A 25,751-nucleotide genomic window follows, 5' to 3' on the forward strand; every position below is an offset into this window, starting at 1 on the left:
AACAGTGGTCGGAGAAGGCCAAGGTCACAAATCATAAAACATTTAAGTACAGTATATATACAGATAAGTTGAAAGCTTGCAAGGAGAGGGAAGGCCGGAAAGGCAGAGCATCATAAAGTAGAAAATTAATCCCAAAGTACACAAACAGTATAAGTGCTTGATCACATTAGTGACATGTCTCCAAACCATAAGCACAATGTAGTCCAATCCTGGAAGTAGTATTCTCCCACATGTGAAGCAAGTGGTCTCAAAGTACCACAACACCCACGATGGAATAAGAAGAGGGCAGAAAACTGAACAGCATTTTCAGTGACTCAGAGACAGATGAAATCTTCAACTTAAACCTGTTTCTTTTTGGTAACCAGGTCTGTGATTATCCTCTGGAGCTTTCGAGATCCACTATGCTGTACCTGGACAGTGATCATGTCTTCATTCACTTCTCTCTTCTCAGGACGTGTTAATCTATGATCTTGAATAAATGCATCTGTCAAAATAAAGGAAACATAAATTAGAATCTGCAATCCTTTGGGCATAAGACAGAGCATGAATATGCTGGAGTTATTTTCATATTGGAAAAAGTTTTGCATTTTTAGCAACATTAACCCACTCACGCAATTATATTTACTGTGTGTGTTTCACGTTTAGGTTGACCATATAAATGTAGGCTTCATTTTAAATTTGGTTATATTTTGGCTGTTATCCTGCTTTCCTAACATGTCTTTTTATCTCTGCAGAACTCAACACCACATATATTAACAATGTGTCCTTGGTGTTCTGTTTCATGTGAAAATGTTTTCTTTTATGTGATCTATGTAGAATGTATTAACAAACTGTTAGGGGCACCTGCAAAGCACAGCCTTGGACAAATGTATCTAATTCCGTTACAAATAGCTGCAAGTCTGACAAATGTTTATTGTGTGCAGTAGCTAAGCATGGGCGAATTTTGCGAATCTGGCATTCGCGAATTTGCGTATTTGCGAACTCGCAATCCGCAAAATCCGCAAATTCTCGCGAATTTGAGAATTTTTTTGTTTTTATAGTGTTCGCAAGGGTTTCTGCCAGTTCGCGAGGATTTTGTACCAGTTCGCAATTGCGAACTTACTTGTCGGCACGCAACGGTCGCGACTATGTTGTTTCTACGTCTGGTTCATCATCACAGGTTCACAGCACCCTCTGTTTCAACACTGCCACCCTCTGTTTCACCCATGCCACCCTCTGGTACATCAATGCCACCCTCTGGTTCATCATCATCACTGTAGATTATGGGGGGAAAAAGCAAGCACACCTGCCCTGCTTCAACTGACATGAATTAATTTGGGGTTGATTTATTAATGTGTCACTGTTTTAAAATTCCAGTCTGGCACCTGCTTCCTTATCTGTAATTTGCTTTCTGTTGCAGTGCAATTTCTTTTTCCAGGACCTTTGTGGCCTACTTGTAGCTATTCTATGATCCGGCTGTGAGGGTCAGAGCAGGGTCATACAATTGTTGCAACTAGCAACTGAACTCTGGAGGGGCCCCAGTCAGGAAGCACTACAGGGAATGGTTACTAATGATGAATTTGAACTTTTGCACCTGCTGAGTGCTTTCAGTTTAGCAAAACTCGTTTTTCTGCAGAACAGCAAATGTAATGCCCCAAACAAACTTACTTGTGAAAGTTGATTTCGAATCCAAAAGTGATCCAAAGAAAGTCAAAAGGCCTCAAATCCAAAAAAGGGCAGGCAAATGTCAACCTGAGGAGTTATTCTGATAAAAATCATCATTTTCAGAAGGTCTATGCTGCTTGCTAGTGGATTGCTTGTGCAGAATTGCAAATTTTGTAATTTCGCGAGTGCGAGATTGTTGCTGCCCGCCGCACCTACATGTTCGCAATTGCGAACTTACGCCGCACGCCGCAAAATTGTATCACCAAGAAAAAAAAATCCGCTGCGTGCGAATTTGCGGATTTTTGGTAAATTCGCGAGCGTTCCCGGATCATGAATTTACCGAAAATCCACAAAATCCGCGAGCGGAACGGATTTTCCGCCCATGCTTAGCAGTAGCTTGGGAAAAGAAATGAATGCAGTTATCAATTTGTGCCTTAACCAGATTGGTTGTTCATCTGAAAATCTTGTATGCATATAAAAAGTGTGAAAACTCAGTGATTTAAGCAATGTAAGTGCAGCTTCAGAAACATTTCCACTAGCCTTTAGAGCAGATGCCTTTTCCACTTGCTAGCAAAAGCTTCTTTGCCTGGCGCTTAGATAGGGTTCCACTTTCCTAACTTGGCAGTATCAGATGTTTAACCCTACAAGGGCATACACAAAATGTGTCCTTAAATTGCTAACAAGAATCCTCTTAATATAAAAGGTTATGTATATATGTTAAATAAATATTTACTCTCATTAAATTAACATTGTTTACATTTACAATAAAATTTCAGCAGAATCAGTCAATATTCATTTTATTGAAAATGACTATTCGAAATCCAATCTCAAATAGGCATTTCCTGCAAGTAATAGTGGGTGAAGGAGCTAAGCAATCAAGTAAGTCAGAATTTACTGTAATGATGTTTCAATTTCCGATTATCAGTTTTCTCAAACCTGTGCAGATATTAGTATAGATGATATTGAACCTATTATTGGAAACATACATTTTCTTAATTTCACTTCAGTTAAACTGGTCTTCTTTTCTCAGATTTTCTGCTTGCACATACATTGTAGAAGCCCACTTCTTTGAACACACTTTAGCAACAAAACGTTCCCCCATCTTACCTACTTTCATCATCTAATTCATTTTGTGGAGTTTCAGGACCTCCCCAAAAGGTTTGATTTTCTAATGCACAGTGGTCGGGAATGTTTTGTGCGCACAGGATCAGGTTAGTGAGTTCATGTCTCTTTCTTGTGTAGCTTTGTTTTCAGTCTCTCATTGCCAACATAATGCTTTGTTGATTCAACTATATTTTTGACACACTTTCAATCTGAAGTCATTCTCCTTGGAAATATTTATACATCTCTCAATCTCTGTCTTGTTTTTGACCTTCATAATCAGATAGCCATCAATACACCTTAGCCAGAATACAGCATGCAGCATGACTATGCCAATGCTCATAGCTGTTATTCCAGACTATGCCAGAACCAAATTACTAGGTTGGTATAATTTGGCACCAAACATGAGCCCATGGCTGTGCAATGCATGTGTGGGTAGTGGCTGCCATTGAACATATAGGTGTTATCATACAAGATACATTCTAGCATCTCAATTAGCATTTTGCTGTAAGAAAAATAGAATGTCAAATCATACAAAAGATAATACCTTGCTACTTTTATTTCATTAAAATGTGTCATCCTGGCATAAAAGGCAGCAATATCTAAATCTATAAAATTGTAGAAAATAGGTAATATATTGAAATACAAATTTCTTCGCATAAATCAAAAGATTCTCAGTGAAAGTGTCAATACTTGATAGTATAGGTTTTTAAGGAACGTTTGTTAATGGTTTATGGACTCTAGTGAGGATATGAAAACTCAGGGTGACCATAAATTAAGTTTTTAGAAAAATCAAATCATCCTGACTTAATATCCCTGGAACAAACAATTAAATCAGCGGAACTTACAGCTTTGACATGCTCACCAATGTTGGCTCAGTCTTCTATGGCAATGATTATCTGAAAGCTAAAATTTGCATTTTCCACATACTTACATGATCTCCAGATAGGGAGTGACCCCAGTAAGTGCTTTGCATCTGTAAACCCTTTAAGTCAAGCCATTATTCTTTTGATATATTGTGACATGATGTATTAGACTTAGTACCCAAAAAAGTTTGACAGCCTACTCTCAAATCAATTGCTAAAAATGTTCACTGATGCATCTTGAATAATTATTTGGCACAATACAGAGCATGGCTTCTGACCAATTTGAATATAAGCATTAGAGTCTACACCACAGCTTCCAAAATCACCATTTACTGGTGTGCAAAAATCACATCGTTTGCTTTTGCGTAGTTATGTGAAATTATGGCTAATTACCCAAAATTAAGTGAAATGCAAATCCATCTTTTCACACAGTATTTTAGTATGAAATGTGACCTTGCTTCAATTTTTGCAATGACAATGTATTTAAAAAAAATCCCCATGAATAATAGTCACCGCATTCTGCTGTTCCTGTGTGTTTGCTGTAAAGTTTCACAGCGAATGATGCATAATTACGCAAAAAGGCATAATGGCATAATTCAGGAAGTTTGAAAAACTTGCAGAACAAAACATTCACATCATTATGTTAATTACCCTGGTGTAATTTAAATTTTGCCCAGGCCTAATAATTTTCTGGTGCAACACTCTTTAGTTGATCCAATACAACCAGTGTGTCAATATCTCTGCTGGTAAAATTAGTGATTTGTTTTTATGTTCCAAATCAATCAGTCTTAAGATCCGTGAGATTTGTGTGGTATATGGCAGAAAGACAATCCAAGCTTCAAAACACCTCCTTCATGTTTAATTAGTACCTTTTTATAGTGTATAGGCTTTTAGTTGTACAAGTTCTCATGGTATACAAAACAGAATTTCTTAGACTGTTTGCTAGCAAAAAGAGTTACAGGAATCTAGATGAAAATCCCACACAAACCTTAAGTGACAAGTTGTGTCATTAGTTGATTAGGCAAAAATGGAACGATGAATCTCAAAACAATAGCAGAGGAACCTATAGTGCCATACATTTATACCTTACCAAAATTCACAAAAATGAGACTCCACATTTTAGAAGGACTTTCATTTCAGGCATGGTTTTCTTTTAAGGACCATTAGCACTATTGATGTATTTGTTCTTGTAGCCCTTGTAGATCAAAATGCCTAGGGGCATATTAACTACAAACGTCGATAAACATAGCTAAGCGCGCTTAGCGCTATTATATTTATTGCCGTCTATCGCTGGAATTTGTCGCTGGGATAGTGCGTTATTAACAACGCATTTCTCCAAGGCGATAAATATTTCAGCAATAGCGGAGAAATGCAGGAATATCGTTGAAAAACCAGCAATATTCCCGCAGTGATAGGGAAAACCTTGATGATAGGGAGATGTGGATTCAGCCATAGAATCAGCTCCCATTATATGTGTAGCTAAGTCTGGATTTTTGCAGACGTTACCTTACGGCGATATCCGCGGCTAGCGCAGATTTTTGTTATTGGTATCCCGGGCCAGCTTCATAATAGGGAGAAGTGCAGTTGGCGATGATTCCCGTGTTGTTGTGGGAGGAAACGCCTACTTTGTATCTCATTAGAGATGTGAAGCGAGGCGTCGGGAAAACAGCTGCTAACATGCGCTAATGCATGTTAGCACCGACTTGTTAACAGGGCGAACATTTTATCTCTGCTTTTTTGGCGTTTAAAGTAAAAAAAGCGGAGATAAGGCCCTCGATAATATGCCCCCATAATTCGTGAAAGACACCTAGACAACCCCGAATCTTCTTAAGGACCTTTGGTTTATTCCAGCATTGTGGATACTCCTCTCCTTCGATGCTGATGCAATATCCCACAAAAAGCAACTATAAGGCCCATTAACATGCTACTACGTAATACGTAGTGGCCATACCACCCCCTTAAAAAGCTTCATAATTGAATATGCCAGATTTGTTCTTACAGATGATTACCTCCAGTATAAGAAACAATTCTTGCACATTTGCGGTACAAGCTTGGGTTTTTCTTATTCTCTAATCATGGCTAGTTGTTTTGAACATAATTTTAAGACTTAAGCAATTCTCCACTATACTAACACATTCTTAGGAAATTTGAAAAAGTATCAATAGTACACAGAAGATGTTGGTAAAATACTGTGAAAGAATACTGACAATATTGCACATACTGCTATCACATACAGATGTCTTCACTTGCAACTCCTGCAAGTATGACAGCACCAAGACTAACTCCTCATCCACGAACACCAAACAGAGATCTGACACCAACCACCTAAAATGCATCCTGCTCAACACCCGCTCGGTCCACGGACACGCCATTGACCTTTGGAATCTACTAGACACCATCTCTCCGGACGTCGCCTTCCTAACAGAAACATGGATGAACGCCTCCTCAGCCCCAGACATCACCATTGCCATCCCGGAAGGCTACAAGATCATCCGAAAAGACCGCACCTACCAAACAGGAGGAGGCATCGCTATCGTCCATAAGAATTCCATCCGCATCTCCACCAGCTCAGACGTCAACCTCGCTAGCGCCGAACACCTTCACTTCCAGATCCACACCGACCCCAAGACCACACTCAGAGGCACCCTCCTCTACAGGCCTCCAGGACCCCGTGCACAATTCAGTGAAGACATCACTGACTTTATCACCCCACACGCCCTCCCCTCCGAGTACTACATTCTATTGGGAGACCTCAATTTTCACCTGGAAAAGAGCAACGACAGCAACGCCATCACCCTTCTGGACAATCTCGCCAACCTCGGACTCAAACAACTTGTTAATACCCCCACTCACTACGCAGGTCACACACTCGACCCCATCTTCACCTCCAGTAAACATATCTCCTTCAGTCACACCACAGTTCTCCATTGGACGGACCACAGCTGCGTTCACTTTGTCTACAAAAAGACCACAACCCACAACCATCCTCAACCTACTCTGCGAAGAAACTGGAACAAAATCACCATCGACCAGATCTCCTCATCGCTTCTTCAAAACCCCCCTGCCCACTCTTCGAACCCCAACCAAGCAGCCATTAACCTCACTCAATGGCTAACCAACAGAGCCGACAACCTAGCACCTTTGAAAAAACGTCAAATCAAACTAGGCAGCAAAAACGCTCCCTGGTTCAACGATGATCTTAAGGAATCCAAGAAACTCTGTCGCTCCCTTGAGAAGGCCTGGAAAAAGGACCCAAACACCAGCACCAAAGACGCCTTCAAAAACGCCACCCACACACCCCACCAACTGATCCGGACTGCCAAGAAAGCCGCACTTAAAGACCGACTAGACAACAACGCCCACAACAGCAAGGAATTATTCAACATCGTCAAAGAATTAACCAACCCCTCAGCCAACTCCAATGACATCACTCCCTCTCAAACCCTTTGCGACTCCCTAGCTTCGTTCTTCCACAACAAAATCGCAGACATCCACAACAGCTTCGACAACCAACCCGGAGACCAACCCACCCAACCTTCTGCCGTACCCTCACCCCCCTTGAACATCCTTAATGACTGGAACCCAATCTCCACTGAGGACACCATCCGCCTGATGAACTCCATCCACTCAGGATCCCCCACAGACCCATGCCCTCACCACATCTTCAACAAAGCAGCCTCCATCATAGCACCACACCTCGGAGACGTCATCAACTGCTCCCTCAACTCCGCCACCTTCCCGGAAAGCTGGAAACACGCCGAACTCAGGGCCCTTCTGAAAAAACCCACAGCTGACCCCACCGAACTCAAAAACTACCGCCCCATCTCGCTCCTTCCATTCCCGGCCAAAGTCATCGAGAAAGCTGTCAACAACCAGCTCGCCGCCTTCCTCGAAACCAACAAATCCCTCGACTCCTCACAGTCCGGCTTCCGAGCAAAACACAGCACTGAGACCGCACTCATCTCAGCAACAGACAACATTCGAACTCTACTGGACAATGGAGACACAGTCGCCCTCATCCTCCTTGACCTCTCCGCAGCCTTCGACACAGTCTGTCATAGCACCCTGTTACAACGCCTCAGAAACATCGGAATCCAAGGAAAAGCACTGGAATGGATCACCTCGTTCCTTACCGGAAGAACTCAGAGAGTCCGCCTTCCACCATTCAAGTCAGAGGCCACTGAAGTCATTTGCGGCGTGCCACAAGGATCTTCACTCAGCCCCACCCTCTTCAACGTATACATGAGCCCCTTCGCGGCCATCGCACGCAAACACAACCTCAACATCATCTCCTACGCTGATGACACTCAACTGATCCTCTCACTCACCAAAGACCCGAACACCGCCAAAACCAACCTACATGAAGGAATGAAAGAAGTAGCCGAGTGGATGAAGCACAGCCGTCTGAAACTGAACTCAGACAAAACAGAAGTCCTTATCTTAGGTACCTCCCCCTCCGCCTGGGATGACTCTTGGTGGCCAGAGGCCCTTGGAAAAGCACCCATCCCGACGGACCACGCCCAGAACCTGGGCGTCATCCTGGACTCCTCACTCTCGATGAACAGACAAGTCAACACCGTTTCATCATCTTGCTTCAACATTCTTCGCATGCTCAAAAAAACATTTCGCTGGATCCCCACCGAAACTAGAAAAACGGTCACCCACGCACTGGTTACAAGCCGCCTGGACTACGGAAACACCCTATACGCCGGTACCACCGCAAAACTTCAGAAAAAACTCCAACGCATCCAGAACGCATCAGCCAGACTCATACTAGACATCCCGCGTAAAGACCACATTTCTAGTCACCTGAAAAACCTCCACTGGCTCCCCGTCAATAAGAGGATAACATTCCGCCTCCTAACCCACGCACACAAAGCACTTTACGAACTTGGACCCGAATGCCTCAACACACGACTTTCCTTCTACACCCTCTCCCGCCAGCTACGCTCCTCCAACCAAGGCCTTGCTGCTGTACCTCGCATCAACAAAACCACCATGGGAGGAAGATCCTTCTCCTACCTGGCAGCTAAAACCTGGAACTCACTTCCAATTCACCTTCGCCTCACTCAGAACCACCTAGCATTCAGAAAGCAACTTAAAACTTGGATATTCGACAAGTAATTCCCCACCCTTCTTCAAGCGCCTTGAGACCCTCTGGGTATGTAGAGCGCTATATAAATTATTTGACTTGACTTGACATGGTGTCTAGTGGAGGCATTGGAAACAACCGGCTAACTCACAAGTGATCCCTGGGGGAATTTGGGCAAAATCTCCCTTTATTCAAGCAAATCATTTAATGGCAACCAAACTAGGAAAACAGCGATAAGGCAGGAAGCCTTAGAGCAACTGTGTGATGCTAGCCTAAAGAACAATACTTGCCTTTCCTGAAAAATGGTCAATACCTCCTTCTTTGGTGAATGCCATAAAATCTCCCATGATGTTACCATCTTTTTATATATAAATGGGTTGAACACTTTCAAGGGTATATGATAATAATGCTGAATCAGATACACATTCTGGCATTGTAGTGTTCAACCCTATAGGGTGCTGTTTGGATTTGTCTGCCAATACACTAGGGAATGTTAGATCTGCAATAGAAGAGAGTGCAAGGCCTAAGGCCATGATGGGGACCACTCGATCGTCTTATTGACAATATCGATCTATGTGCTCCACTTATTGTCAACGTGTTAAGGAGTTCTGTTGCTGTGAGCCCACCTACGTCATGGTTAAACTCCACCATTGTCTCTATCTATAAGAGGGGTGACAGAGCCGACCCTTGATGTTATCAGCCCATCTCCCTAATTGAGTCAACAGCTAAAGTACTGGGTAGGATGCTATTGAATTGGTTGAAGGCCTGGGTGGCAGAGAAGGGCAACTTCTCCATCATTCAGTATGGGTTTAGGCAGGTACTCGGAACAGTTGATCAATGTTTGAAACTTCACTTAATCCTTAATAAGTGCACCCAGGCGAAGAAGAGCTGTATAAAAATGACCATTTATGGATCTGGGTGAAAAGAGAGAGACTCGGGGGAAAATGTTAGAAATGGGGAGTGGAGGCTTCCTGCATTGTTATGCATAGTTCAAATATTGAGAACTGGTGTGGGACAGTTGAATAGATGTGTTCTGTTCATGAGTGACTTGGGACTAACATCAAACATAAACAAGTCACATACCATGGCCTATATGCGCACTTCCTCAAACCCAAGGTCTCATTTTATTAATGGTGCTAAACTTCTTTGTGTTCCAACCTTCACATATTTCGGGGTAACCTTTAATCTCAAAGGCACCTGGATGCATGTAATCAAGGTTAGAAAATCCCAGTTGAACCAAACTACAGAGGCACTTTTCAGGTTCGCTGGGAAGTTGGGCTCCAAACCATTGGACACAATGGTCAACATATACAAATCCTGTTGTTGTTCTGTCATGACAGAACAACGTCATGGGATTTGGGGTTTTTGTAATATGTCACTCCTACAGGCAAGTGAGAAAGTGTTTGTGAAAAGACTTTTGTCTGTACCCGACAGTGTGCCTATACTTCTTTGTCATACAGACGTGGGCCTACCGTACTTGGAGGATTGCATTAAATTAGACCCATGTATGTTGTGGTACTCTATCTGGTCCAAACAAGAACCTTTTTTCAAATCAGGAGGTAATCAATGACTGTTTAAACCTTGACCATGTTCATATTATCTTGTAGCTGAGATATGCCAAAGAACAATTTGTTTTGTTAGGAAAACCAGAATGTTTTTTCAGCCCATGGGAGGTAATTACCCTATCTAAAAGCTGACTAAAGACAGAATTTGTAACTATGTAGGGTTGGAGAAGAGAAACCCAAAAGCTAGGAAAAAAGATGGTATCTGTTAGTAACCACAGACTGTATGGAGCTGTGTCTCTATTCTCTACCACGTCATTATCAGAGATTTCTTTATTTTTTTATTTTTTTTGTAGCAACATTCAGTCAAACAATATAGTAATACATAATTATCAAATGTATTTAACATATTTCAGAAATATTAAGACTCAAGGCAGAATAATTAGGCATATTAATAACTAAATCAGCTGTTCTCATGAGGATAGAATAAATAGGGTATAAAGGAATAAAAGAGGAGAAGAGAAAAAAAGAGACAAACTGGAAAAATCAACATATCCAACATTATATACTCAGTACAGTACTTTAGACAATATAATCTTAACAAATCAAGATATAATAGTCAGGGTAGGCGACTTCACATTGGAAAACCAATTAGAAATTGGGCCCCAAATCTGATTTCCAAGAAGTCTAGTTTTTTTACCCCTAGTGCCAAAAATTGAAATCTCCTGTTTATATGTGGCCAGGAAACGACCAAGCCACATCTGAAATGTAGGTGGCTCCAGGTCTTTCCACCGAGCAGCAAGAACGATACCTAAACTTGCGGTTGCTAAAAACATGGATCTTTGCTCCTCAATGCTATGCCCCAAAGAATCGTCATGGCCAATCACAAAAAGGGTTACTGAGTCTTTTATATTCCGTCCAAAAACCTGGGCCCAGAATCTCATTATCATCGTTTTTAATAGGTCTAATTTGGGGCATTCGGCGAACATGCGGATTAAGTTTGCTTGAGGGTGTTTACATCTTGGACAGTTGTCATCAGCCCGCAAGCCCCATGAAAACAATTTTGCTGGTGTATAATACAGGTCATATATAACTCTATAATATTGAGCTTTAAGGTTGGAAGCGATAAACAACTTTGATGATAGAGCTAAAGAAAGATCAATGTCTACATTTGGATTAGTCAACCTTAGAGCCCAAGCTTGCTCTACCCGCTCCAAATCATCCTTAGCATTTTCCATCAACAATTGATACAGGCTACCTATACTGATAGATTGTTTCCCAATAATTGAAAAAAAATGAATGTGGTTTAATTCAATTCTGGGAACACAATTACGAATATATGTAGATATTTGAAAGTATTTAAGAAAATCAGTAGCAGGAATGGTATATTTCTGTTGAAGCCATTCAAAGGTGGTAATACCACATGGATTTAAAAAATCTGCTACTGTCTTAATACCTATATTTTCCCATCTCCGAGAGGTACTATCATTAAGGCAAGCCGGAAGAATTGAGCTATTTCACAAGGGAGTGTATTTCATAAACTTAGGGATCTTTAGTTGTTTTGTTATAGATTTCCAAATCTTCCAGGCATCAACAATAACTTTGAACTTAATTTTTTTTAAATAGGATGGTTCAACCTGCCTCAGGAATAGCCCCTGACATTTGGTCCCCAGGCTAAGCTCATAGATAGAAGGGATATAATGTTCACTATTACGTAGAGTAAATTAATTTAATAGAGGGCCCATGTGTTGGATAAGTGTTGCCCATAAATGTAAGGTTAATTTAGGGACAGCTAAGCCCCCCCTTCCTAACGGTAGAGTTAGATATGGTAGGGCCCTTCTAATCTTACCAAAACTCCAAATAAACTTAGACATGGAGGAGTCAAGAGTCTTTATATAACTACCCCCGTCCAACAGCGGTATTGTTCGAAATAGATAGAGTATTTTTGGAAAGATGTTCATTTTTAAGTAGTTGGCCCTTCCAATAATAGACAAATGTAAGTTGCCCACTCTTCTAAGATCTTCTTTTATCTTCTTAATCAAGGGGGTATAGTTAAGATGGTTAATTTCATTCACGTTGGGGGATATACATACCCCTAATAATGTTGCCTGTTTAACTTTATAGGGGCTTTCAAATATCGTATTATTTGTGCATAGGACCATTGTTTTATCCCTGTTAAGGGAATAGCCTGAGTAGATACCAAAAGTATAAGTAATTAATTCAATTTCGCTAATTGCCTCAGTTGGGTTTGTTGTTAATACGGCCACGTCATCGGCATAAGCCAAAATTTTTGTTGAGAACCGATCCACCGTAACAGGTTTAATAAGAGGTGAGGAAAGAAATTTTAAAATAAGAGGATTTATATAAAGGGCAAATAATATCGGAGAACAGGGACAGCCCTGTCTTGTGCCTCTTTGTATCTCAATAAACTCCGACTCTGAACCATAGATGTTAAGTTTAGCCTTTGGACCTACATATAGGGCCTTTACAGCATTGATAAATTTATACCCGATGTTATTCACCTCCAGTATGTTCCACAATAATTGCCAGGAAACACGGTCGAATGCCTTTTCGGCATCGAGTAGGATCATCGACATCCTACCCCCGTGGCGCCCACGATGTCAAAAAGGGCAATGGCTCTGCGGGTATGATCTGTGGTACCCTTCCCCAGGATAAAGCCATGTTGCCACGGGGAGACAAGACACTCGATGACCCGACTCAACTGATTAGCTAGAACCTTGGCATCAGAGATTTCTTTTGCTTAGGTTTAGGTTCAACATAGCTAATTTCCTGGTCTCCTACCAATGCTAATCCTACCATGATTGAAGTATTGAACTATGTCCTTGTGACTCTTGCTCTGCTCAATCTATACTTCATTTCTTTTTTTTCTGTAGACCAGTTTTATTCAATCTGTAGCTGCTTTAAACTGAATAATATTTTCAATGGTTCATAGGTTTATTTCTGCTGCTGTAACATTGAGAAATATGGTGGAGAAATAATATTTAAATGATAATCTATTTATTGAGCTGATGAGAGGTTGCACTTATCTTCTGTTCATTCTTGCATGATCTACTTTATGGTTTTAATTGTTGCAATTGAGCATCTGGCTATTAATAAAATGTAAGTCATGTGCTGCCGAGGATGTTTTACTTACCTGTTTTTATAATACACTTGCTATTGTGTACTGTAATATGATGGATTGTTATGCCATGTATTCTGTTATGTTTTTTTTCATTTTAAACAAATAAAAACTGACTTGACTTGACAGCCAAACTAATAGTGTTTCAGGAGTAGTAATAAGGTTAAGTGTTAATGACCAAGCCTCCCTGCCTTATTCAACATGAAGAAACTTTTTTTATAAGTGGCGTATTGTTGACTATTTTGTTGGAAACAGGATACCCATGCCATTGGTTATATTGGTGCAAAATAAGTGTCCAATTCCTGTTTTACTTAATCGGGCCCTAAATCTGAAAAGGTGGAGCGCTGCAACAGTGTCAATAGGCCAAGTTAAGAATATTTGTCCGTGTTCATCATCATCATCATTGTGAAATTAGTTTGCACATCTCCCAATTAAAAGGTCACAATAAATTAAGTATTAAGTATTAAAAACATTCTATATTTGCATATTGAAATAACTATCTCAGAGTGCATCTCTTTTAGTTCATATTTCACTGATATAGTAAGCATAAAATGCTTGTCTTGTTACCACAACAGCATGAAGATGGATACAACATGATGAGGAAGTGGCTAATATTGTTTTTCATCCAGGAATACTGGTTCTGTATTTCCTAACAGACATCCTCAAGGGAGCTTCCTTTTCATCTGGCATCCCTGTTGTCATGTAGTATAGGCTAACTTACTGAAAATTGATGCATATATTCAGTTCTTTTTAGCTTCCGTTGTCATTATTAACATTCTTGCATTCAGGATACACAATAAGCACTTAATCCATTTTCTGACAACTTTTGATTGCAGTCAAATTCAATACAAAAAACTTCTAAATGTGCATTAAAACAGTGTGGAATCATTGCACTTTTAGTAGCCTGTACTGCTATCCTTTTAGAGAACGCCAAAATGATTATTAATATTTTTCAATTTTAGTTCAGGGAATAATGTAATATTTTTAAATAAGAAACATATAGTAGAAAAACAGAGGTTCAGAGTTGGCCTGGGAAGGTCCAGTTGCATAAAGCTTAATTTATTAAATGAGCCAATCAATTCAAGGAGCACGTTTTTCAGGGCAACAGGTGGATATTTAATAGAAAATAATACAATGATAGTTACTGGCGCTCACATAAGTGACAGGTGTGCATAATGTGACTGAGTGAGGGTGACATTACAAAACATATCACACATAACAAAACATCGAAATCCTAGACAATATGTACAAGGGGAGGATTTTCAAAAGGGGGTCGACGACGTTTCAATCTTTTTAAATTTTAGATCACCATCAGGACTGTGTGAGCATTTCTGAAATAAATTGGGAAAATCTGATTCTGTATAAGGACCTTTCTGCGAGGGAAGGCATCTACATCTTAGATAGTTTGGTCTTTCTTGTTTCGTATTTGTAACCTCTAAACGATGTAGGCTGGTAGTTTGAGCGAGTAATGAGAAAATTATTGAGCTCAGTTCTTTCTTCAATTCATATAATTTTAGTGTAGTACGGGACAGGGAAGGCGTGCTTGGTTTTTTTTCAGCGTATCTAATGGCAGTCTGTTATGTTATGTTATGTTATCTGTTTTGTAAAGCGCAAACAGCTGCCCCAGCAACGGGGCGTCCCGGCGCTAGAACCATAACACAACCAGCTGAGACAAGAAACAAGACCTACAAGGAGGGAAAGAGATGGGTTTTGGTCGCTCTGCGGAAAGCTAGCATATTGTCAATGCATCGGATGTGAAGGGGAAGGGAGTTCCATAACTTGGCCCCCAGTAGTTTGAAGGAACGCCCTCCGACACGGCAGAGCTTTGTGTGGGGTACCATGGCTAGATGTTGCCCCTTGGACCGGAGATTCCGTTTGGGATTATAGGGGGTCAACAGCGAACGGAGGAGCTCTGGACCTTCGTTCTTCAGGATTTTAAAGGCGAATGTGAGGGCCTTGAATTGGATGCGGGCTTCGATGGGTAGCCAATGTAGTCTGTGAATGGTCGCTCTCGCCGAGCACCTTCTAGGGAGACCTACTATAGCCCTTGCAGCCGAATTTTGGATCCGTTGGAATCTCTTTATTTCAGATTTGTTTGCTCCTAACAGCAGGACACTCGCGTAGTCCAGCCTGGACAGGATGGTAGCTTGTACGATAAGTTGTCGCGTTTTGGAGTCAAAGTAGCCTAAGATGGGGTTCAGACTTCTCAGTAAACCAATACAAGTTGCGGCAACTTTTTTGGTGTGCGACTGGAAGCTAAGAGTAGAGTCCAGCCAAACTCCTAGATTTTTTGCTATAGTTTTCGGGGGGGTGCTGGGCCCAGTGATTGGGGCCACCAGAGGTCATTCCAGTTGTCATAGTTTTTCCCCATTATCAGCACCTCGGTTTTGCCACCGTTGAGCTGGAGGCAGTTTGCTGTCATCCATTTCGCGACGGCAGTCAGTCCATCCCGGAATCTCGTGGCCTCGGGAGAGGGGGCCTCATTGAGGCTGATAACCAACTGAGTGTCGTCGGCGTACGATACTATTGTGAGGCCCCATGTCTTGGCAACCTCCGCCAAGGGTTGCATATATAGGTTAAACAAGGAGGGACTGAGGGCAGAGCCCTGTGGGACTCCTTGTCCTATGTCTTGGGGTTGGGAGATGAACGGAGGGGCAGATACCCTGAAAGATCTGTTGGTTAAAAATGATCGGAACCATTGAAGCGCCGAGTCTACGATCCCGATGTTTTCAAGGCGTTTTAGTAGGATGGCATGGGAGACAGTATCAAAGGCCGCGCTGAGATCGAGCAGTGTCAGCGCAGCACTTTTACCGGTGTCCATGATTTCCCGTAGGTTTTCCGTGGAGGTGAGGAGCGCGGATTCCGTGCTATGGCCCGGCCTGAACCCGTGTTGGGAGGGGTCCAGGATGTTGTTTTTTGCCATGTGCTCACTGAGAATTTTGTTCGCGTGGGCTTCCGCTAGTTTCGCTACCCATGGGAGCAGTGAAACGGGGCGGTAGTTCTCCGGTTTAGAAGGGTCTAGGGAAGGTTTTTTTATTATCGGTGTTACCCAGGCCTGTTTCCAGCAGGTAGGTACCGTGGCTGTGGTAAAAGAGAGGTTAAGGAGTGAGGTCAGGGATGGGAGGAAGAATTCCAAGGCTCCCAGGAAGTGAATTGGTCTCATCGGATCTGTGGGGGCACCAGATTTCACCTTTCTACAAAGTTTGGTGAGTTCTTCGCCTGAGATAGCGGGTAGGCAAGTGAGCCTAGAGTCTCCAGAGGTGGCGTTGGGTGGGCTGATGTCGTCTGGACTATCCTGGGTGAAGGCGTTGTAAATTTTCTTCACTTTTTCCGTGAAGAAGGTGGCTAGGTCTTCGCATTGCTGCGTGGAGGTGATGTGAGAGGCTGGTTTGTCACCATTTTGCAATTTTTGCACAATTTGGAAGATAGTTTTCGTGGGGTTGGGGCTAGCTTTTATCTCATTAGCGTAGAAGGTAGCGCGGGCTACCCGGATTGCCTTGTGGTATGTTCTGAGAATGTCCAAGTATGCGCTTTTGTCCTCCTGCTTGTATTCCTTCCTCCATTGCCGTTCCGCTTTTTTACAATTTTTCCTCATCGTTTTAAGGTTCTCATCATACCAGGGGTTGGAAGGGGTGTTTCGCCCTTTTGTCCACTTGACTGGTATAATGGCGTCCAGTCCCTTGGTGATCCATTCCTGGAAGGACGCATATGCTGTTTCAATGTCGTTTATATCCTCCAGGTTAGGTTCCCATAGGCTGACCGCTAGGTCACATTGTTGGAGTTTGTGCCAAGGTCGTTTTAGGCGTGCGGTGGGTGATTTTTTTACGGGGGGGGAGTTGTTCGGGATTGAAAGGGTTATTAACGAGTGGTCCGTCCAGGCCATGGGTTTGGGGTCGTCAGCTTTGGCCTCTGGTATGTTAGTAAATACCGGGTCAAGCAAGTGGCCCGCGACATGTGTGGGGGTTCGGACGAGCTGGATTAGCTGCAAAGCAGCTAGGTCTGCCACGAAGTTGCTGATTTTGGCATCAGAAGAATCGTCTAAGTGGAGATTGAGGTCTCCTAAGATCGTGAAGTTGGCCAAGCCAGTGATCATGGCGTGTGCTGTCTCAATAAGCTCTTCAGTGAATTTCGTAGAGGGCCCTGGGGGTCTGTAAATAAAAAGGCCAGAAAGAGTGCAATGGGGACTTGTGGAGATTTTGAAGCGAGCGCATTCGCTGTCCGCAATACTTTCCTTTTGGAAGGAGCAAGTAAAGGAGGATCTATGGATGGCTGCAATGCCACCTCCTCTTAAGTCTCTATTGATGCAAGTCAGAGAGAACCCGTCCGGTATAGCTAGATTGGGGATGCTAGTTAGGTCGTCTTTAAGCCAGGTTTCACACAGAAACATTATATCTGGGTTCTCATCCATTAAGAGCGTTCTTACCTCCGCATGGTGTTTGACCAGGGATCTGACGTTCAGCTGCATGATGGTAAGTGACATTTCCTTTCTTTTGTTCTCTTTGTGGCTGATAGGACGTGGGTCAGGTATGACCAGATTACAGTTTTTGCAGTGGAGGGCGGTACGGCCCATGCATCCCTCTGTATTGTTACATCTAGGGCCAGGGTTGAGCGACCTCAGCATCTTGCTGTCATATACGTATGATTTTTTGGCAGGGGTTCTGGCGAGAGGCGAGGACTTGGCGAGGACGGGCGCAGACGGGCTTGCTTTAGGCACGCCTTCGGCGCGCAAACGGCGCTCCCGCTGCGCTCGTCCGCTGCGCTTCCTGTGTAAGCACATTTGTAGGTCGAGGGAGTGGGGGTGTGGCCTCCAGTGGGCGTGGTCACCGCGCACGCCGCAGGTGATGGCGGCTGTGAGCGAGGAGCTGGGGGGCAGCGAGCAGCTATCACGATCAGCTGAGCGCTGAAGCGCTAACAAGTAAGAGCGAGAGAGCGCTGAAATTAGGGCTTCATAAGTGAGTTTTAAAATACAATTTTTAGTAAGTGACACCACACAAAAAGCGAGCGTGGTGCATGAACAGTTGTTTTTTTTTTTTAAAAGCAAAGCAAATGAGTACCTCCAGCCCCGGCTTCCGCCTCAGGACTGGGTGAAGGGTTGCTACCTGACCGCTAGAAGTCAGCGGTTAAGTAGTACAAGAAGGGGGCGTGGCCTCCAGTGGGCGTGGTCACCGCGCACGCCGCAGGTGATGGCGGCTGTGAGCGAGGAGCTGGGGGGCAGCGAGCAGCTATCACGATCAGCTGAGCGCTGAAGCGCTAACAAGTAAGAGCGAGAGAGCGCTGAAATTAGGGCTTCATAAGTGAGTTTTAAAATACAGTCTGTTCAGCTGGAGCTAGTAGATGAACAGTATTGATATGATTCGGGGTGCGGGGATGTCCGAGCAATCATCGGGCTATCCGGAAACTTCCGGGTGTGGATAGCCGGGTCCGAGTTGCGTTAATTCAAAACTAGCCGGAGACTGTGACATCCCGAGGGGTGGCCTTTAATTAGCAATTTATTCTGTCGGCAGCCTGTATTCAGGGGAAGTTCAATCGTACCATCATCAATTTTGAACAAGGGTGATGCCAGGGTTTTACTTCCTGGTGCTTAGTCGGACTCGCGGCTGCTCGCGCTGTTTATGCTTCTAAATGTGCATTAAAACAGTGTGGAATCATTGCACTTTTAGTAGCCTGTACTGCTATCCTTTTAGAGAACGCCAAAATGATTATTAATATTTTCCAATTTTAGTTCAGGGAATAATGTAATGTTTTTAAATAAGAAACAGTATGCCTAATAAGAGATGGGTAAAGGCACAGTCATGGTGACCATGTGTGCTCTGTTTACACCAACCTATCAGTGTTGTAGTTTGAGAACGAACAAGGCCGCTAAGCATACAATTAACCTTTTGAAGCACAGCACTCAGTTCTATACACGACTTGCTACTATGTTGAATTCTACCTTTCAACAAGGGGATAACAGAGAATTTTGTTTACGTAAAAAGAGAAACAGATGGATTCTCTCTGTAAAAGGTGCGACATGTTGACCCAAAATTGACAATATAAGTAAATCAGTTACTATTCATTGAAACAATAAAGATTAAGAATAATTTATAGCTGTTATTATAGGATGTCATGTAGAGTTTCTTCAATACAGTGGTGCTTGGTTCATGTTTTTTTTTCTCAATGGCCAATACAATTGATTAGTACCTATTTATGAAGTGTACAATTAAATGTGTTTCACCTTTTAGTGAATATTAAAATATATAGCGTGCATAAGACCATTACAGGCTGACCACAGGACTGTCTGAAAAATGATTACATACTCTAAAACATTTGGCTGTAATACCAGTATTACATTCCCAGCGACCGCTGAGCCTCCCCTTAGGCGAGGTCGCCCCATGCTACACTGCCTCCTGCCTCCTGCCTCCTGCCTCCCGACCTTCTTCCTGGATTGCGCCTGATTGCCGCAGCTCCTCGTGGGAGACCCAGCCTCCGCTGAGCCACCCACCTCCGCTTTTCCCGCCGATTCCGGCCGATTTCTTTTTCCACCGCTGCCCCCTGCGGCCCGCCCCCCCTCCTGCCCATTCGCCACCCCGCTGACCCTCCCTCCCGGCTCCCTACTTATGACGCCCCATCAGCGAGCGCGTAGCGGATGCGCGCAGCGGGAGCACCGTATGAGCGCCGAAGGTGCGCCAAAGGTAAGCCCTTCTGCGCCCGTCCGTGCCTGGACCGCGCCCAGTGCTGGGACCCCTGGCCCCCACCGATGCAAGACGACCCGACAGACCTACGTCACCGCTGCCCTCAACGCACTCAATGCCGGCCGAAACCCCACCTGCTGCCGGGTTGCCCCGAAACACATTCACGGACCCTTCACCTGCAGAACCTGCAAGTTCACCTTCCTCCGATCCTGCACCGCACCCGCCAAGCCAAGCACCAGCAGCAACCTCAAGTGCATCCTGCTCAACACCCGCTCCGTCCACAGACACGCCGTGGAACTCTGGAACCTCCTCGACACAACATCACCATACATCGCCTTCCTCACGGAAACCTGGATGAACGTCTCCTCAGCCCCCGACATCGCCATCGCCATCCCGGACGGGTACAAGATCATCAGGAGGGACCTCGTCAACCAGACCGGAGGAGGCATTGCCATCGTCCACAAGAACACCATCCGCATCACGACCGACTCCAACGACACCTTCGCCGCCGCTGAGCACCTCCACTTCCAGATTCACAACAACCCAAAGACGACCCTCAGAGGCACCCTCATCTACAGACCCCCGGGACCACGCACACAATTCAGCGAAGACATCTCGGACTTCATCAGCCCACACGCCCTCCCCTCCGTCGACTACATCCTCCTAGGGGACCTCAACTTCCACCTGGAGAACGACAAGGACCGCAACACCGCCGCCCTGCTGGACAACCTCGCCAACCTCGGACTCAAGCAACTGGTCAACACCCCCACCCACTACACCGGCCACACGCTTGATCCCGTCTTCTCATCCAGCAAGCACATCACCTTCAGCCACTCCACCGGACTCCACTGGACCGACCACAGCTGCGTCCACTTCAGCTTCAGAAAAACCACAACCCGCCACCACCCGTAACAGGTTCCTCACAGGAGCTGGAGCAAGATCACCGCCGACCAGCTCACCACCTCCCTCAGCCAGAACCCACCTGCCAGCACAACGGACCCCAATGAAGCAGCCCGCAACTTCACGCAGTGGCTGACCGCCTGCGCCAACGACCTCGCACCACTGAAGAACCCTCCCAGCAGACCCAGAAGCAAGAAGGCCCCCTGGTTCCCTGACGAACTCAAGGACTCCAAGAAGACCTGCCGCACCCTCGAGAAAGCCTGGCTCCTCGACCAGACCAGCAACAACATGACCGCCCTCAAACACGCCACCCACAAGCACCACCAGTTCATCCGCACCACCAAGAAGAAATCACTGAAGGAGCGACTGGACAACAACGCCCACGACAGCAAGGAACTCTTCAACATCGTCAAGGAGTTCTCCAACCCAGCACCGGCAACAACGACATCACTCCTTCACAAGATCTCTGCGACTCTCTCACCTCGTTCTTCCACCGCAAGATTGCTGACATCCACAGCAGTTTCGGCGCTCCATCAACGCACCCAACCGTCGAACCAACGCACCCCACCGCCACCGTCCGCACCTGGACCACGGTGACCACCGAAGACACAGCCCGCACGATGAACACCATCCACTCCGGATCTCCAACCGACCCCGGCCCCCACCACCACCACGTCTTCAACAAGGACGACTCCACCATCGCACCCCAACTCCGGGACGTCATCAACACCTCCTTCAACACCACCACCTTCCCGGAGAGCTGGAAGCATGCCGAGCTCAGCGCCCTACTGAAGAAACCAACAGCGGACCCCACCGACCTCAAAAACTTCCGCCCCATCTCGCTCCTCCCTTTTCCTGCCAAAGTCCTCGAGAAGATTGTCTACAGACAGCTTGCCACCTTCCTCAAGACGAACGGATCCCTCGACCCCTCGCCGTCCGGTTTCAGAGCCAACCACAGCACCGAGACCGCCCTCATCGCAGCCACCGACGACATCCGAGCCCTGCTCGAAAATGGGGAAACAGCGGAACTCATCCTCCTGGACCTCTCTGCAGCGTTCAACACTGTCTGCCACCGCACCCTAGTCCAATGCCTCAGCAACATCGGCATCCAAGAGAAGGCACTGGAGTGGATCATCTCGTTCCTCGCCGGAAGAACACAGAGAGTCCGCCTCCCCCCGTTTCGATCCGAGGTCACCAAAGTCATCTGCGGCGTCCAGCAAGGATCATATCTCAGCCCCACCGTCTTCAACGTCTACATGAGACCTCTTGCTGCCATCGCACGCCAACACAACCTCAACATCATCTCCTACGCCGACGACACCCAGCTGATCCTCTCCCTCACCAGAGACCCTGACACCGCCAGAACCAGCCTACACAAAGGCATGAAAGACGTCGCCGAATGGATGAAGAACAGCCGCCTGAAACTGAACTCAGACAAGACGAAAGTCCTCATCCTGGGACCATCGCCCTCCGCCTGGGACGACTCCTGGTGGCCCCCAGCCCTGGGCACCGCTCCCAAGCCAACAGACCACGCACGCAACCTGGGCTTCATCCTGGACTCCTCCCTCTCGATGACCAGACAAGTCAACGCCGTCTCCTCATCATGCTTCCACACCCTTCGCATGCTTCACAAGATCTTCCGATGGATCCCGACCGAAACCAGGAAGACGGTCACCCAGGCCCTCGTCACCAGCCGACTGGACTACGGAAACACCCTCTACGCTGGAACCACAGCCAAGCTACAGGATAGACTCCAACGCATCCAGAACGCCTCCGCCCGACTAATCCTGGACATCCCCCGACGCAGCCACATCTCCGGCCACCTGAAGGACCTGCACTGGCTCCCCATTAACAAGAGGATCACGTTCAGGCTCCTCACCCACGCACACAAGTCTCTCCACGACCTGGGCCCCAAGTACCTCAATGACCGCCTGACCTTCTACACGCCCACCCGCCAGCTACGGTCTACTAGCCTCGCCCTCGCCGCCGTACCACGCATCCGAAGAGCCACTGCCGGAGGCAGATCCTTCTCCTACCTGGTGGCCAAGACATGGAACTCCCTCCCCATCCACCTTCGGCTGACCCAGGACCACCTCGCCTTCAGGAGACAACTCAAGACCTGGCTGTTCGAGCAGTAGCGGACCCCTTCCCCCAAGCGCCTTGAGACCCTTCCGGGTGAGTAGTGCGCTATACAAGTGTTATGATTGATTGATTGATTGATGGCTAACTATTTACCACTGTAAATGGGTACAAATTACAAGAACAAAAACATCAACATTTGACCACAGAGACATCATGTAATTTTCAAAAATTGTATTAGATTAAGCATGACAAACAATTAATCATTCAATTTTCTTGATGTTAACCGTGGACATTTATTCTTTTACATGGTCACATTCCAAAGCTTTATCATGCTGTTTTCACTTTAATCTGACAAAGCACACAAGTCTGAAACTGTATTGGCTTTCTGAACAATAGTGTTGTAATGTAAACTAAAAAAATACTAGTGAAATGGCAAATATTAATCTGAAATAATTTAGAAAGCTGGCACTGAGTCCTTAATGTTCACTGCTGTGGGTGGGGGGAGGGAGGAGCAAAAGAACAAAGGGTGGATACTTGATGGTTTCTCTAGAAGTGGTTGTGGTTGAGCTCAATATCGAGACCTGCTTGAAGCTAATGTTGAGAATGGGAGAGAAACTGGAAAAAGGTAGCTCTGCCACATGCAGAATGTTTTTTGAATTCATGTACCAATGTAAAAAATTGCACTTAAAACTCAGAGAATCCTTGCAATAGATACTTTTTGTGATTTGGATGTTTTCTCTTGTTTTTTTACATTTCCTTTTAAATAGACTACTTGGCCAAATCCCATGCTTGAGTTTCAAGGCAACAATGTGTGCTGCATGCCGTTTGTGTGTGTGTGCTTATGTGTGTGGGTGGGTCAGTCAGTGTGTGTACATGGACATGTGTGCATGTCGGTGTTTAATGTAATATTAGATATTAAAAAAATTGTCATTGTATCACACAAAATCACCCTACTTGGCATTGTGGTGTTTGGGAACACCCCACTAACTAGATACATGTGGTGTGTTCTACCCCCAATTGTACTTTATAAAGACATTTTACACGTTACAGAAAAGTAATTTGATCATGCCTTTAAAAAGTCCCAAAAATCTGAAGTCGGTTCCAATAAAGTTTATAAAATTCAGCTAGATATTTAGAAGCTTGTTTGTCGTTTTGATTGCTTAGTATCACTTACTTTTATTGCGATTCATTTATGAATTATGTGAAGGTATTTTACCATCTATGCTGAAAAAACGTTCTATGACATCACTATTTCTGTCTGAGGCCTGAGGGTGTAAGGAAGGCTGGTGTAAGTAGGCAGCGGCTGTCTAAGATACATTGTTTGCATTGACATTTATTTGCTAATTGTACAATAGTTATTACCACAATATTGTGTTAAATTAAATGAAAAATCATTGTTGCCTGGCTCGAAGATTGCATGTTAAATGACCCGACAAGCTATAGATCATGAGGCATCAAGTAAGTGTTTTTTGTCTCATTGCGTGGACTCAACCCCTTCTGGCTTGGTTCCGGCTAAATGAGGGAGGGCTTTATTTATTTGGAGTTATGATCCACCATTGTCTATCTTTGCCTAAAGCAAAAATTCATATTTTTCAGTCCTAATCCCTGCAAAAATAAATCCCACAGGACATTGTTTCTCCTCTGTTATTCAGAAATCCCAGCCCCGAGTGAAAGCGAGTAAACCACATTGGCTGCCACCTGACGAACCACAGGGCATATTATCAAGAACGGCTTTAAATATTCGCCGGTTTAGCGGCAGAAAACTACAGCTAAAGCGGCGATAATGGGCTTGATAATATGCCCTGGAGAATTCCAATAGAAGCCCATGTTCACACCAGAACATGGACTTCTATTGGAATTTTCGAGGGCGTATTAACAAGCCCATTATCGCGGCTTTATAAACCGGCGATAATTATTAACGCTATTCTTGATAATATGCCCCCACATACTTTCTATTTCCAATTTTCCTATGGCAGTAGACCTGTCCTGGGACTTCCGTCAACAGGGAATAGGACATGCCTGGCTCGTGTTGTTGCAACAATCGTGTACCTCGAGGCAGAAAGTTTTGACATAAGCAAAGTTTGCAAAATGATATGCAAAGTTTTGAAACACTAAGCTGTACAAAGCCGCACACCATTACCTATGAACGTGAAACAGATGGTTTTTGGAGTAAAAGTCTGAGTAGGGAAAGTGTTTCTCAGTTCTTAAAATCTTGAGGGCACAAACCACAACATTATTCAGCACGTGTGTTTCATAGATATGTTCAAGCGCTGTTCTAGCTATATTCTGTTTTTGGCATGTTTCCCTTTGCTTGACAATGCCATTCCAATGAGGTGGTTAAATGTGGAATTATTGCTTACCCCATGAGAACAGGTATGGAAGTGCTGCACTTTTTTGTTGCGCCAGGGCTAGCTCCCTCCTGCCCAAACCGTGGGTTCTAGAAAGCACACAGTCCACATAGATGTCCCAAAAGAGCTGTGCAAGGTCCCAGAAGAGAGCCCCATGCTTTAGGTTCTCAGATGATTTCAGGTAGATCATAAAGTCCCAAAAGCCAGGAACAGTGTCAGAAATACGGGGCTTTCTCATCTCCAACAGAATAGCAGAGGAGGACTCCCAGCACTGGGGATCAACACGTCCCAGGGCTAGAGGGTCAATTTGACTAGACGTGGGGTTAACAAAGAACATGCCCAGGAATATAAGGGAGCAGGTGATCCGCATACCACGGTGTAGTAGTCCTCTGTTCAGAAGGTCCAT

At 44.7% G+C, this 25,751-nt stretch overlaps 1 protein-coding gene across 1 annotated transcript; it reads right to left on the reverse strand.

Moving 5' to 3' along the window:
• Positions 1–338: 338 nt before the first annotated feature.
• On the reverse strand, positions 339–25,751 carry FAM237A (family with sequence similarity 237 member A). Its single transcript, XM_086958564.1, has 2 exons — positions 25,358–25,751; positions 339–484 (listed from the first exon to the last, which is right to left on the reverse strand). Exons 1-2 carry the CDS (start codon positions 25,749–25,751, stop codon positions 339–341), a joined length of 540 nt encoding a protein of 179 aa, XP_086814690.1.

This window comes from Lissotriton vulgaris, chromosome 2_1, assembly GCF_964263255.1.
Source record: "Lissotriton vulgaris chromosome 2_1, aLisVul1.2, whole genome shotgun sequence".
NCBI classification, from domain to species: domain Eukaryota; kingdom Metazoa; phylum Chordata; class Amphibia; order Caudata; family Salamandridae; genus Lissotriton; species Lissotriton vulgaris.

What these genes read in the sequence shown, in the direction of transcription:
- FAM237A (XM_086958564.1), bottom strand. Translation starts at nt 25,751, where the DNA reads ATGGACCTTCTGAACAGAGGACTACTACACCGTGGTATGCGGATCACC. An exon ending in TCCATACCTGTTCTCATGGG is followed by an intron (nt 485 to 25,357) that starts GTAAGCAATAAT and finishes TTATTTTGACAG; the next exon opens with ATGCATTTATTCAAGATCAT.